This window comes from Plectropomus leopardus, chromosome 3 (assembly GCF_008729295.1).
Source record: "Plectropomus leopardus isolate mb chromosome 3, YSFRI_Pleo_2.0, whole genome shotgun sequence".
NCBI lineage: Eukaryota > Metazoa > Chordata > Actinopteri > Perciformes > Serranidae > Plectropomus > Plectropomus leopardus.
Window position 1 is genome coordinate 21229857 of NC_056465.1, and position 14799 is coordinate 21244655.

The 14799-nt window shown below is 40.3% G+C and overlaps 2 protein-coding genes across 2 annotated transcripts in view; one reads left to right on the forward strand and one right to left on the reverse strand.

Moving 5' to 3' along the window:
* The window catches only part of LOC121963524 (obscurin-like), a 9484-nt gene extending 3237 nt beyond the window's left edge, over positions 1-6247 (forward strand). Inside the window, exons 2-12 of the mRNA XM_042513814.1 lie at positions 6-547; positions 715-843; positions 957-1079; positions 1261-1428; positions 1649-1754; positions 2020-2259; positions 3673-3896; positions 4017-4031; positions 4248-4344; positions 5586-5735; positions 5871-6247. Coding sequence (XP_042369748.1) covers positions 6-547; positions 715-843; positions 957-1079; positions 1261-1428; positions 1649-1754; positions 2020-2259; positions 3673-3896; positions 4017-4031; positions 4248-4344; positions 5586-5735; positions 5871-6051 — 1975 coding nt within the window. The 3' untranslated portion in view covers positions 6052-6247. The remainder of the gene's footprint in view (positions 1-5; positions 548-714; positions 844-956; positions 1080-1260; positions 1429-1648; positions 1755-2019; positions 2260-3672; positions 3897-4016; positions 4032-4247; positions 4345-5585; positions 5736-5870) is intronic.
* A 990-nt stretch (positions 6248-7237) lies between these two features.
* On the reverse strand, positions 7238-11798 carry LOC121966496 (guanylate kinase-like). Its single transcript, XM_042516584.1, has 8 exons — positions 11687-11798; positions 11410-11451; positions 10110-10235; positions 8898-8994; positions 8033-8171; positions 7648-7732; positions 7485-7570; positions 7238-7319 (listed from the first exon to the last, which is right to left on the reverse strand). The coding sequence occupies exons 1-8, from the start codon at positions 11796-11798 to the stop codon at positions 7287-7289; spliced, it is 720 nt and encodes a 239-aa protein (XP_042372518.1). The 3' UTR covers positions 7238-7286.
* Positions 11799-14799: the final 3001 nt, after the last annotated feature.

Here is a 14799-nt window from a genome sequence, read left to right on the forward strand (position 1 = left end):
CTCAGAGGAAGATACAGATCAGGAGAGATTGAAGGGTATGATGATCAGGGGGAGCCTCTGATTTCGCCATCCCGGCACTCATTCCAAGAAGTTAAACCTAGAAGCTCATTTCCCCAGGCACCGCCGCGTAACCGCACTCGCTCCAACCCTAACTTAACCATTAACAGTAGAGGTCAGCCAGGAACCCCACTAACAGCAAGCCCCAGTCCCAGCCTGTCCTCTCTGCAAGCCCCAGAGAGGCCCCCCAGAGCCCGGGACAAGAAGGAGGGCGGTGGCCTCCAGAGACATGCGTCCGCTCCAGCCCTCGAAGCCCGGCCACCCACAGGCAAATCACCCAAGCTGGGACTGCTGAGGATCTTCCGCAGGCAGTCCTGGACCGGTCATTCATACTCCCAGCTGGACAACACAGAGTTAGGACCCACACTAGGAGAGATCATGAAGCCAGACACTCCTACCATGTCTTTGAGGAAGAAAATGAGAGCTTCAGCCTCGAGTCTGACCAAGCTGTTCTCCAAGTCCTCCAGTAAGGAGGATGTGAGTAAAGGAGGTGAGCTATTGGAAATCATACTCATTTTATTTGATCAATAAATAAAAATTGATTTAAGCAGCACCATTTTAAGGAAAAGCCAACGACACAATATATAGATATTGTGTGAGAAATTTTATCCAAGCAATTGTTTTTTTCCTTTTTGTGTTATTTGTCTTATTCAACAGGCCCAATAGTTAAAGGATCCGCTCCCATCCCTCCTGAAAGGCATCGTAGCTCTGGTCTTGAGAGCCCAAAAAAGAGGACCTCCAAACTGCTGCCTTCTCTTAAAATACCTGCATTCAGAAAGACAAAAGGTTGTGAATAAGCTGCATTCTGTTGATTATGTATTTCTAGTCCAAAATGGTTAAAAATCGTAATTTTACTATAAGCCTGGCTGTTTATGTTTGTTATTTGCCATGATTTCCAGATCTGCTGGTCCGTCCCAACAAGGCTGAAGTTTTCCAGTTAGATGGAGGTGGAGTCCTGCTGGTTTGGAAACCAGTTCAGTCCAGTGACCCTGTCACCTACTGTGTGCAGTACTGTACGGATGGTGGGTTCACAGCGATAACACAGCAACACAAATGTAATCGGTGGTTTGTGTTAAAAGGAAGCCAAATTAATTTTTTTATGTTAGTTTTTTACTTTATGCTAGACTACCACTATTGCTTGAGCATCATGACCATTAAAAGTTGTGGATTTCCAAGTAAACCACGTGTTATGTGCCTTGTCAGGAGGGGAGTGGACGGTTCTGTCGGAGGAGGTCACTGAAAGCTGCTTTGTGGTAAAGGACTTACCCCGAGGAGCTTCTTATGTGTTCAGGATTGGCTGCATCACCAAGACAGGAGCAGGACCATTCAGTGATGCTTCAGCACCTGTTGTTATGGCAACTCATCCTGAAGGCAACAAAACTCAAACACAATATGCTGCATGTTTGCTGTTAAACGTGTTATCAAATCCATTTAATTTTTCCCAATTTTTTAGAGTCTATTTTTGATCTAAGATCTTCACTGGTTTGGTCTTTTCAACATACAGATTTACAAAAAACAACTGTAAAAATGTACAAACGGGCACCACAAAGAGAGTTACATTGTTTTCACCTGTATTTACTCTGTTGTACAGAGATCCACATTCCTCTCATCCAGACTGAGTCACTGGGGTCAAAGGTCACTGGGTCAGAACAACAGACTGCACACAGGAACTACAGTTTTCTCTCTGAGATCAACAGGTGGGATTTTTAAGTCGAAGTTGCCCTTTTTGAGTAAAACCATAGTTAACCTAGCTGTCATGTTATTTTTTTCACTACTCCAGTATTTACTTTGTAAAACAAAATCAAGTGTTTTCCAACAGACTTTACCTGCTTATTCAGTGTCACAAAGGACTGGAATTAGCTCTGGGATGCAGTCCATAAAGGATAGTCTAATCTTGTTCCTCCCATTTCCCTTTTCTCAGTACAGCTTTCTCTGTACCTCTTTTGTTTTGTTTTCTCACAGGGGCCGTTTCAGTGTAGTTACCGTGTGCAGGGATGTTGAGACCAGCCAAGTGTTTGCTGCTAAAATCACCCCATATCAGGCAGAGCAGAGACAGCTGGTGCTGAGGGAATACCAGCTGCTGAAGAGGCTTCATCACACTCACCTGGTGCAGCTGCACGCCGCCTATTTCACCTCCCGTTACCTGGTGTTGGTGGAGGAGCTCTGTCCTGGCAAGGAGCTGCTCCACAGTCTGGCAATGAGGTAAAAGAAGGCTTGAGAAACACACAGACCAAACTGTTTGTGTGTGGATTTATACACTGAGGAGCAACATCAAGTAGGAGAGATAATGCAGAAAGAAGTGACCACCATTTAATTTCAAAATAAGACGCTGTAATTATTCTAAAAAGAGAGGTGGAGAAAAAACAAACACTACAAAAGTGCACTCAGTAGACTGCAGATCTATGTCGGACATTTGTGAAATGAAGGGGAAACAATATGCAAGTTATATTATCAACTAACCAGAGGAGACAAGCCATATGGAGACAAACCTCAGACACAATCTCCCCACATGTATACACACACACACACACACACACACACACACACACACACCACACACACACACACACACACACACACACACACACACACCACATATATACATACACAGATCATCAAATCAAAATGGGACCAGACTTTTCTTCGTATGTCAGTTTTTGAGCCATGACAAAGGACAAACTATGGCAGACATGCAGACATAGCGGCTCGTTTTTAACCAAGCTGACTGCCAGAAAAGCCTTTTGCTGAGCGAATTTGTTAATCACTTCTGGCCCCTACCAGCCAGTTTCTAGCTGGCACATACACCATTATGACGTCAGAAAGATGCTGGACTCAATAGACGTTAAATTTAAGTTAAAACTTCACGTTGTGTGGACGTTCACTTTATATTTTACAAATGCTGGGTATTGTTCTCCATATTTTACAAATTATATTTTTGAATGTTTAGGTTACATGGGCATGAGACTTTTGGAGGATGACGGTTACTTAACACAACTTAAAACCTATGAAATATCAGCATAATCTGATGTCAGTATTATACGTTAAACTGACGTTGTCATTAGTAGTTGTACTGACATTGAAGTTCGCTCACCTGATCTCAGGACCTAAATTCAACCAAATATTAAACAATGTTCATGGCCGGCTGCATTAAGAGGAGTGAGGAGCCAGCAGTCAATGATGCTATAAAACAAGTTTATCAACAGTTGAACAGTTCATCGCAACCACGAGAGCTCCTTGAGCATAAATGTGATATTAGGTTGATGGTTCCAGTAGTTTGCAAGTTTAGCTGCGGACAGACATACAGACACACGACCAAACCGATTTTTTAATGAGAAGTACAGCTGTTTTCATGTGATTTAAACACATTTTGAGCAGTTTTAAGATAATCTGCACAAATCAAACTAAACACTGAATTCAGATGTATGAATTTCCAGATGGCATATGGACACTTATTGTAACAAATCAATGTAATATCTTGCTTTTTATTATCCATTTCCTCTGGCAGACCTTTGTCAAAGAGGTTATTTCTATGCACCCAGAAGCCATTTGTGATGATCCTTAACATAATGTAGTTAAACCTAAGAAACCTGTCTTTCTGTGTTCGTGCCCTTTCAGAGATCTGTACGCAGAGTCTAACGTTGGCGAGCTGCTGGTTCAGATTCTGAGTGCGGTCGATTACCTCCACAGCCGTCGAGTCGTCCACCTGGACCTGAAGTCTGACAACATGCTGGTGGATGATTGTAACCACCTGAAGATAGTTGACTTGGGCACGGCTCTGTCCTTCACACCTGGTCAGCCTCTCAACGTCGAGCACATTCACGGCCTGTCGGAGAGCAAAGGTACTGATGTCTGACCAGTTTGATTTCAAAAGTCAAACTAAAGTGTGAAAGATTTTGATGCCTGCATTGTCGTAGATTCTTCTAGTACACTAAACCTTTGACTGTCATGGCCTCCAACAGACTGCCGCGGCAAAGGTACACATTCATTGAGGACGGATGGATGGAAATAATTCAGCCTAACTTCACCCACCTCAGCTGATCCTAGCTACCATAGCCTAACAAGTCTATTTTCTATCTTCTAGTTTTGAGTCATTTTCTTAATTAAAAAAATAAGCATGTGAGTGAATGTGGCATTGCCAGTAACAGCACAACTCTTTATGAACAATATCCCGTTTCTGTCTGTTTTGTCAGTTTATATTGTCCTTCCTAAAGCTCCGGAAATCCTTGAGGGTCAAGGTGTCGGGCCTGAAACGGACATCTGGGCTATTGGAGTTCTGTCCTTCATCATGTAAGTAGAGATGCACAGATGAATTAGCTGCACAAAATGCAAACAGATTTAGGAGAGTTTGTGGCTTCGGCCAACTTATTCCCTTTGTACTAAAGGATCAGATTTTGTACAAGTTGCATCCCCTCCATCTATGGTATGGATTATATGGCACTCATATCTACTCATAAAGAGGAGGGCAGACCAAATACTGAGATACTCTAAAAATCATGTGATTCAACATCAATGATTCAACTTTAAATTCTTAAGCTGGTAGTAACATTTGTGATTTAAAAAATACAGTAATAGTCTTATATTGGAAACAAATGCAAAAAAAGTTGGCTAGTGGTGATAAGGGAGGGGAATTAAAAATATTACTTTATTACAATTTATTTTAAAAAAAAGCAGGGATAAAAAATCTAAAATCACAAATTGAATAAAATGCAGTCCAACTTAGGCATAACCTAACAAAACTAAGGAAAGTGAGCTGAGGCCACTTGCAGAGGCAGACTGTGGTACCTGTGCTCCTACTTGCATGCAATAAGTGAAGGGACCTAGCCTCCCAAAAAGATGGCACTCCGCCTCACTGAAAGAAAAATACAAAAGAACTAAAAACAAACCACCCAGCTGGTTTAATAATAACAAAATAAGTAGAATCTGAACAAAACTATGTGGCTAATCAACATAAACAGCTAGACAGAGGGCAAAAAAGAGTTATAGTAAAATTCTAAAAGGGCTAAAAAACAGCAGCAGCTTAACCTAAAGAAAATTAACAGGTTTAACCATGCTGTTTGCTGAAATGTGCATTGTGGGACCCGACTCACCAAGGTAAGCAGGGCAGCTGGGTATTCTTCATGCATCATGTGCAGCCAGCAAGCAATCAAAGCTCCTCTAAACAAAATGCAGGAAAATAAGTGTGCAGAGAAATAATGTGATTGTCCATCTGAAGTCTAATCGGCTACACGTACCTGCAGCAGCACATCCAGCCACACTTCAAGGAGAGGCCAAAATACTGAGCTTTGCCAACAAGGCCGTGTATGATCAGACCTTGATGAGGGGAGTGGTTGGGGAGGAGTGAGGCCTGAGGCTGCGTTCAGCAGCACTACATGATCACACTGACAGACTGGAAGAGAGAGCACCTCACCACAATGAAATGTTTACCAACTGACTGTATCTTTTGTGGTGCTGAGATGCTAAATTATAAAGTAATTTGGTAAAACACAATGTTTTGAGGTTTTTTGTATTCTCTTTCCTGTCTTCACCAGGTTGAGTGCCGACAGCCCGTTCCATGCTGAGCACAGCTGGGAGCAAGACAAAAACATCAGGAAAGGAAAGATCCAGTTTGGGCGTTGTTACCCCGGTCTGTCAGAGGGAGCCTTAAACTTCATGAAGAGCAGCCTGAACAACAAATCCTGGTGAGTATCTCTCTTAAAATGTAGTTCACAACAGAAAGCGTGTTTGTGTGAAACTTTGTATTTGTACGTTGGGAACATATTGTTAATGAAATGTGTATATTCTGATATTATTCTAATGTGATAAAAACTTTGTAGGGGGAGACCCACTGCAGCCGAGTGTCTCCAGAACCCGTGGCTGCGAGCCCACCGAGCCCCACACAAAGGCCGGCACTCCAAAGTTTGTTTCTCCACAGACAAGCTTAAGGATTACCTCAAACAGAAGGAGGAGAAACGAGACCAGGTCCGCACCAAGCTTCAGGGTCCCTTTTTCCAGTAAAGCAAAACTGCGAGGGTTTCACTTACCAGAAGCTTGCCCTAAAAAGTCTGCATCTTTACAACCAGCTCGCTTCTTTTCAGCTTCTTTTGTGGCTCGTTGGAGCCAGGACAGATTTCTGAAATCATTTTAGTATCTTCTGATTTTGAAAATGTGATGCGTCTTAATGAGTGTTTCAAAATTCATTATCCATTGGCTTCTATATGTGAGGGTGCTTTTGGTTTATATGGAAACATACCAGGGATGAGTTTTAGTTAAAGAGCGCATGAGTTGTAAAATTCAGATTTTGTGACATTAGAAACTGTTGGTTGCTTCTTGGTATCAGACAGATGCACGTGTTTGGCCTTAAAACTGTTTTCTGTGCTTTTCTTCTTCATACAGAAAGCAGATCTTTTTTCTGAGTGACATATTTTATTTAAAAATGTATACATTTTTGCCTTAAAGTTATATTGTACAAATGGGAACTCGATTAGATTTCTATGCTTTGTTGAATGCCTCATAATATATGGGTCAGTCACCTGCCCAAATGAGTTGATGAATGAAAGATTCATTAAATGGCACAATAGTAGTCAGTCGTCATCGTCCTCGCATTCTTTATTCAACACGGAAGCATACATGCAGATGTTAAATGTAATTTATGCAGTGATTTTTTTTTTTTTATCTCAGATGCATAAACTTCTGTCATAATTGAATAATATGCAGCATGTGAGTAATTATTTAAATAACAATACAACTGATAACAGTGAAACACTCAACTATGAGGGGATTTATTTCTACTGTATTAAACTTAAACAAAACAAATAAATATAAGTGTAACTACAGAATATTTGCAGTGAGGTACTGACTGATGTGTACTCCACACTTGTGTGTCAGCCAGTGCCAAACTTTAGCTTACAAACACCAAATGTAGCTGTGGATTTGGCGGTTGTATCTGTTGTTTTTCTTTTACAGGGCAGCTGAGTCAGCTGGCAGAGATGTATGGGTCAGATGTTTACGTCTAAATCAACCACTTAATTTATTAAATCTAACACAAATCCCCCCCATTCTCTCTCTGTCAAGAACAAACATCCTTCAATTCAAAGTCCGTCTTTTCTTTCTTCACTGAGCGTTATGTACTGAGCAAACCTCCGACCATGTAACGCAGAGGGTAAAAGACAAACTTCTCCAAATGAAAGTTTATTTTGAGTTTGCAGGGTGTGTTGGCGCTTCTGTCCAGCAGCAGAAAGGCTGTTTGCTTCTTATGATTTGGCCTCCTTGACTTTTTGGATTTCCTGTTTAAAGAGAAATGAGGCACACTTTTACATTTCGCACGTTTAAAGCATGTTGCTGTTCAGAGCATCAGGGAGATAAAATGGTTTGTGGAGCAGCTGTTAGACAGGAGTATCAATATATTTATGAAACAAATGAGCGCAATGATATTTTATGGTTTTACTCACATCGCTGAGGATGTCTTTCAGCTCCTCGTAAGCCCTCTCTAAGTCATCATTGATGATAACAACATCAAACACTCCGGGCTCGTTGCCTATGAAGAGATTTGGATCAGCTGCTTGTTGTCTTTATTACAGTATCATGTTGGAGGAAAACTGCAGAGAAACTTACTGAGCTCCATATCCATGCGTGCCGCCTCCAGCCGTTTCTGTAAACTCTCCTCTGTTTCTGTCTGTCTGTCCCTCAGACGTTTTTCCTGAGAAAGACGATGAAAAAAGATATATTTCACCCAAGAGTACAACACAGCTATCATTTCTGCAGCTCACATGCCTCACAAAGTCGTATATTTTATATCTTATTTATCTCAGATCCATTTTGTCCCTCACTATCTTGTTTTTATTAATTTTTCCAAAATAAATCTAGGTATTAACTGCATGTAGCAATCAAAATTACCACTTTTTCTCACTCTTTGACAGCTGACTCTTCACAGGCAAGAACAAATCTTGAAATATTGCAATATTTTATATGGATGCAACATATTGAGTTGGACACTTACCAGGATCTCCATGGAGGGAGGCTGGATGGAGATGTAGATGGGGTTTAGGTCAGTCTCTTTAATCCTCTTCACTCCCTGGATGTCCACATCTAAGATGCAGATTAGGTTCTTGGCCAGCACGTCTTCGATGGCAGCTTTACTAGAAAATCAAAACATTGCTGTATCAGAAAGTCATACAAAACAGGAGGGTTTTTGAACAGTTAGGATGATACATCTGAACATGGAGGGGCTTGAAAATGTCCCAACAGGTATTGAGAGTGTAATCATGTAATTTTTGTGCCTCTAACACACAGTGACCAAGTTAAGAGGATCGCTGCATTGATCCAATCTGCTCAGACTCGTACTGTGGTGAGTGTTTGTTATCTTCAGAATAAGAGGAAGAGATTAAACGTGACACACACAGTGCTGAGCTGCAGCGTTGCTCTTTTTGACCTAGGAAGGGTTAAAGCTCCACCATCTGCCACCGGGCTATTATATATCCTCTTGATCCCTTCGGCCAGGCCTGAGGGTCTCTTATATAAGACGATAGTCTTTATTTAAACCGAATTAATTTAAATAACTATCAGTGACATTTATACTTTGTGGTATTTTTTCAAATTTTCATCCTGTGGGTGGAATGAAACAGCATTTAGACTGCTGAAAAACACTGACACTATATAGATGAAGCTCATTTTTTGCAAGTGGGCAACTTGCTAACACATGTCCCTTAAATGTTTATCGGAAATGAAATGCCTTTGGGTTTAAAATGTTCAAAGAAGGTGACATAACTAGATATAATGTGTACAAAAAATAGAAATGTCAGTGATTCTGCATATAAATCTGATGTTTTTATGGTGGTTTTTGATTATATGGTGAAAATATTTACCTTGTTCCATACATGTTGCCAGAAAACTCAGCGTTTTCGATGAACTCTCCGTTGTCAATTGCCTCCTGCATGGCCTCTCTCGTCGTGTAGTGGTAGTCTGTAAGATGCAACTTTAATCATGAATTTAGCTCTGATTGAAAACAGGTGATGCAAATCAAATTAACACATACTACAGCTTTTAGTGAAAAATGAGTCAGGGTGTATCAAAATAAACAATAAGCATAGCAGTGATCGCACCCAAAACTAAAGAAAATCCAGGCACATGGGCTCAACTTATTGTTTACAATTTACTGGATAATGTTTTTTGCTTATCTAATAGTGTGTGTTCAATGAATGTTCTCCGCTGAGCTAGTTTTGAGACTGTGTGTGTGTAGGATGCAGTCATTATCTAAGGTAAAAGCATGCAAAATTGATAAATGTTTTATTTATATTAACATAGAGTATAGAGCACATTATTTTGTCCATACCAGATTCTTACGCCTAAGTCTTCACAACATCAAAACTTCTGAGGGATCTAAAACAGCAGAGTTTTAGAAACAAACAAGTTACTACTTCTAGGACTGATGGACACTGTGATAGCACACGATCATTAGCACAAGAACACGAAGGAGTTTGTTCAGACTGAAGCAACAATCTGAAAGGAAACACTGGATAGATTACGAGGTGGCAGTGCTGTAAACAAATAGATAATAAGCCTAAAACCAGGGCAGAAATTACTTTTTAACTGCATGCAGGAAAACTGCAGTATATTAAATATTTCTATGCAAGATCAAAACTTAAGTTTGGCCCAAAGTGAGCAAAGTTCAAAGTTGTGTTCTAGATTAATAAAAAAAAAAAAATCAATTCAGTGTCCAGTGATGTTAGTACAAATAAATATTTTCCCTGTATAAATTCACATTATGAATCCTCCTCCTGTGATGCTAATATCTTGTTGCAAATCATCAGTTCTCCATCAGCCAAACAGGGAAATGGGACACAAAACCTCACGGGACTGGAAATGGGAATCACTACTGAGGCGTCACAGGGGGCTATTTTCAAAAGCTTTTTACTCCAAAGTGTAAACTGTCTGATCCTGATTCCTTAGATCATTAAACGCTTTTCTTTATCCTTTTGTTTGTCACATGTCTGAGTCTGATTCAAATGACAGCATGCCAGGATGAAAGTAACCCCTCTGCTTTAAAATACTGTGATCAGGAATCACACTGAGGTCACCTTTATCTGTGGTTTCTGATTCATTTGGACACGATAATGAGGCTGACTTTTCTAAGTCTTCAGAGGATAAGACGGCTGCTACGGGCAGTAAAGTAGCCCCCAGAAGCATGGGGAGCTTGTTCAGGCCTATGGAGAAAGCAAAAAAGGCACAGAAAGAGGTTTATGCCTTTCTATCAAGGAAGCTATACAGGGGGTACAAAACTATTCGTGCAGTTCACTTGGGAGTAAGAAGTGCTGTGGATATTATTTTAAACCAGGAAGGTAGGGGAAGTGGGGAAACACTGCACAGAAACAGATGTGCAATATGCACTTTTATCACAGTTTGAGCTCTGAAGGCCTGCAAAGGTCTACTGACTTTCATTTGACCAGACAATAAAAAACAGAATCGGATCAAGCAAAAGGTACAAAGACACTTCAACAACTTAAAATGATAATCTGAGCCTGTCTGTGGCAAAAACATTTTTACCACTTTTAATGGAGATACAATTGCTGCTTAAGCTTAAATTGCAGCTGCTACCCAATTTCTGCTGGACCAATTTCAAAAATTGTTGTTCTTATCAGTCTCATGGACACATATGCACATTAAATATGGTCCAGGCTGAAAAATGCACAAGTTATCCTTTTAACGGAATCAAAAACAACAATTTACACACATGCCACTAATTTACAGATGTTCACAGAGCTGCAGCCTGACCAGCCAAATCAAAATACTACACCAAAAATCAAGAGCTTAAAAAAGAAAAGCCAGAGTACAGAGAGAGCAAGAAAATGACAGGAACAGAGAGGCAATGGCCAAAAGTAGTGCGATAAAGCACAAGGTATGGTGGCTGAAACTGAACATTGCAAAAGGTTGACGGACCAGCAAATAAAATCCCCTGTATCAGGCTAAGTTTTAAAGCTAGTAAAGATACTGGCATATGAAACCCGGTACCAACCATGTCATCTTTTTAGGAAGAGAAAAATTATACTCCAAATTTAGGCAACATTTTGGTGAGTAAAAAAAGTTGCATTGTCATTTTTCTAAATTGTGTATTGTAGTATTTTAGTTTATTTTTATAATTGGTAAGGATGGGTGGATGAGGGGCCAAATTTGGAAACTGTTCTTGTCTCCGTGTCCATAGTTCCTAATGGCTGGCCTGCACAGTTCTACACATTCAAATCAAGTCCAGGGCTGAGTCCCAGAGCATGATGGTCCTACCACCGTGTGAAGGTGCTAAAAGCGTCAAACACCCACTTGTGGCACCTGTGCAGATACTAAAGACTGTCACAATGAGTCTGTTTTGAAGCAGAACTACTGTACCTTTTCCATCCTCCTCTCCTGGTCGAGGGTTTCTTGTTGTGTCTGTAAGGAGAGGATTTCATCATTAAAACCCGCCCTGAAATAAGGTGATGGATCATCAGTAATGTTGCTTTTTGAGTGGAATTGCTGCAAAACCTTAAAAGATTTACTGGTGTAGCCTGACACAAAATCTATCAGCAGGTTCAGAATTAGACCATCAAGCCGAGACACTGTGACTGCTGTCCCACTTCCTCCTCAGACAGGAGGAAGCCGATAACCACTTGGCACACAAACGTACGTGACACGCTGAATCCAAAGATGCCCTCATGATCCTTCATCAACTTCTTCATCAGAGTGCTCTTCCCTGCTCCAGAGGGGCCACTCAGCACCAGGGGCCTTGGTCCTGACATTGTTCTGAGACAGACGGAGACATTAAAAGGAAATCAAAATGATATCTTTCAGTGTCAATCTAGAGTGTGAAATGGGACAATGCATTTTATGTAGGAATCATTTTTTTCAGAAAATAACTTGTAATAGATGATTTTTGCCCTTTTGAGTATTTTACTCAAACTTCTTTTAACTTCTTTTCTACATAAACAGTTCTGCTGCTCTGCTGGTAAAGCTCACCAGCTCTCCCTTCAAATGGCCGAAGGTGTAGAAAGGATTATCCTTTGATCCAAGCTTCCCTCTACCACTACGCTCTCAGGAAGAAACCTTCCAACACGCACATCAAGGGTTAAAAGCCGGCCTTTGCCCCGACATTATTGTGGCTTTAATCTCCACTCATAATTAATCGACACTTAGGAAATTCCTATTTCCTTAATTGAAATATTTCAGCACGTCCACGTCCTAATTGCTGACTCGTTAGACAGCCAGAGGCCCAGGGGTTAATGTTAAGAGTGCCTGTTAATGAAGTCATGGCAGGTCAGTCAGCAGAATTAATTGGATCTGGGCCAGGCGGCACAAAGGGTGCAGGACAGGTGACCTATTTGGCTGCTGCGCTGAGAGAGGATGATATTTCAGGGAACGCTGCTGAATAAATTCATTTATAATCCACATTAATACAATTAAGTACAAATACAGTCAAAAAACACCCAATAGCTCCCTTTAACATTTTCCTATTATGGATTATTCACTGCTTTCCCCCACAGTTTTAGAAAAGAACAGCTAAAAAGGTCAATAAATTGCAAACCATCCATTTTGGTTCCCTTTGTCCTCAACCTTGCTGAACATTTAGTCACTCATACAGTTAAAAAAAATTCAAACTAGATGTAATCACATGAAGGAGCCTTTGCAAAGTGAAACCCTAAATGCAAGATCCTGCAGTGACTGAACATTTACTGCACACCAACAGAAAACTGCAGAGCATTTAAAATATGTAAGCAGCAAACAAATACTGTACAAACATATATCATAGATGTGTAGTAGGACATGCTGTAGTCTTAGCTGTACAGTGCAAAAAAAATAAAATGCAGCTCTCCTTTGAGTTGAGGTTTTCAAATTGAAACTCACATTAATCACATTAGTAAATAAACAATTATTTTGTAGGCGAAAAGTTTCATCTTACCTTTCCTCCTGAGCAGTCTGTGTCGTCGAAACGTTCAGTAGCAGATGATTCTTTAGCCAGGCTTCTTAATGGACTACAATGAGTGTGTGTGTTTGTATGTGCGTGTTTGATTCACTGAAGCAGCTCACTGTCAGTCTGAATTACCACCACCTCCCTTCAGCTCACTGACCAATCACATGTATGCATGCTGGCTTGTTTTTATCCACACCGTCTATACAGGTCACACCGACAACCTGTGGGCAGCGTAGAAGGTTTTGATAAACAAATGATCACTGCAGCAGAAGCTTTGTGTAAATTTGTTAATCCAGAGACTTGTTGCTTAAGCACCAGATTTGTATTTCTGGCTTTAAGGGGAAAAAGCAGGTTAAAGTGTGTAAATATACAGTACAAATTAAACAGAAACTCTTCTACTTAAGGTTGGTGTGGTAGAAACATTTTTAACTTTATCCAGGATAGTTTCTGTTCACACTCAGAAAGTTACATGTATTCATACCTGGCAGCTGCCCAGTACAACCACAGTCTGTTAGAGGAATACTTCACCAAGAAAATTATCATTTGTATATTAGTTACCCACCCTCGTGTTATGTTGAATTCTCACATGCCTCCATGGTGAACTAGGAGTCCAAAAATTCTTAATGAGCTGAAGAAAATGGGGGCCGCGTTTAACAACAGCGAAATTATATCAAAACATGTTTACAACTCTAACACAACTTGTGCAGTATAATCCAAGTTTCATGTATTCGGTCATTTGCTCAGTTCTCCCCAAACACATGCATTTTTGCTAAAATGTTACAGCTAGAGCTTGTTGAGGCGCAGTACTTGTCTGTGCATGAGATTGTTTATGTTTTAAATCATAAGGTTTTTGCAAAAATTCATGTGTTTGGGAAGTACTGAGCATACGACTGGATGAATACGACTTAGATTAAACTGTGTGAGTTGTGTAGGAGTTTGTAAATAGATGTTTAGATATAGTTTTACTGCTGTTAAACATGGACCCCATTAACTTACTTCAATTCATAGATTTTTTCTTGTTTTTGGACTCTTTGTTCACCATGGTGGCATATGATAAAACAATGCTTTCTTCACAAATTCAGTAAAACACTTGGTGAGTAATTGATAAACAAATAATTATTTGGGCAGTGAGGTATTCCTTTAAGCAGCTCCACTGGAGCATGTTGGAGGTTAAAGAGGGGGGACTGAGGGTCGTGTTCTGTGCTTTCACTTTTTCAACAACAATGCAGTCACATTTAGAAATCTGGGAAGAAAAATCCAACCATAGAATTTATACACGCTGACTGTAGATAGACACTAAATAACATCATCCTGCTATACCTGTAATGAATTGAGGGTTTTTGTGGTGTTTTACTTCCCTTTGATTGGACCTTGTAGTGTTGGAGTAGTTTTCAGTACCTCACGCAGTAAAAGCTCAGAATAGCAGGGTTTAGTGTCCCTCGACTCTACATGAGCTGTCATGGGCTCTGCAGGACTAATCCTGCACCGACCCACTTCTTAAAGGGCGACTTCACCACATAACAGTCATCATAACAAGACTGTCGACGGGCCTACACAACTCGAGACGCTTCCCGTCCATTCAAACACTTAACAGGTGAATAATCATGTCACCACCTGCAGATAAAAAACATCGTGGACCCTTTTAGATGCACGTTTTATTGTAGTAACATTGATAAAATTAGATTTAATGATCCTATACAAAGAAACACATCAGTGACAAAGACAAAATGAGCCTGAATGTGATGAGATTATTGTAAATGTTTCCAACCTACAGGAGCTAAACAAATAATAAATGATCGAAGCAAAGACAAACTCTGTACAGTAAATACAGT

Coding starts and splice junctions, on each gene's coding strand:
- LOC121966496 (XM_042516584.1), bottom strand. CDS start 11,798: ATGTCAGGACCAAGGCCCCTGGTGCTGAGTGGCCCCTCTGGAGCAGGG. Junction 8,995..10,109: donor ATCAGAAACCACAGATAAAG/GTGACCTCAGTG, acceptor TGCATCTTACAG/ACTACCACTACACGACGAGA. Junction 8,172..8,897: donor GGCAACATGTATGGAACAAG/GTAAATATTTTC, acceptor TTGATTTTCTAG/TAAAGCTGCCATCGAAGACG.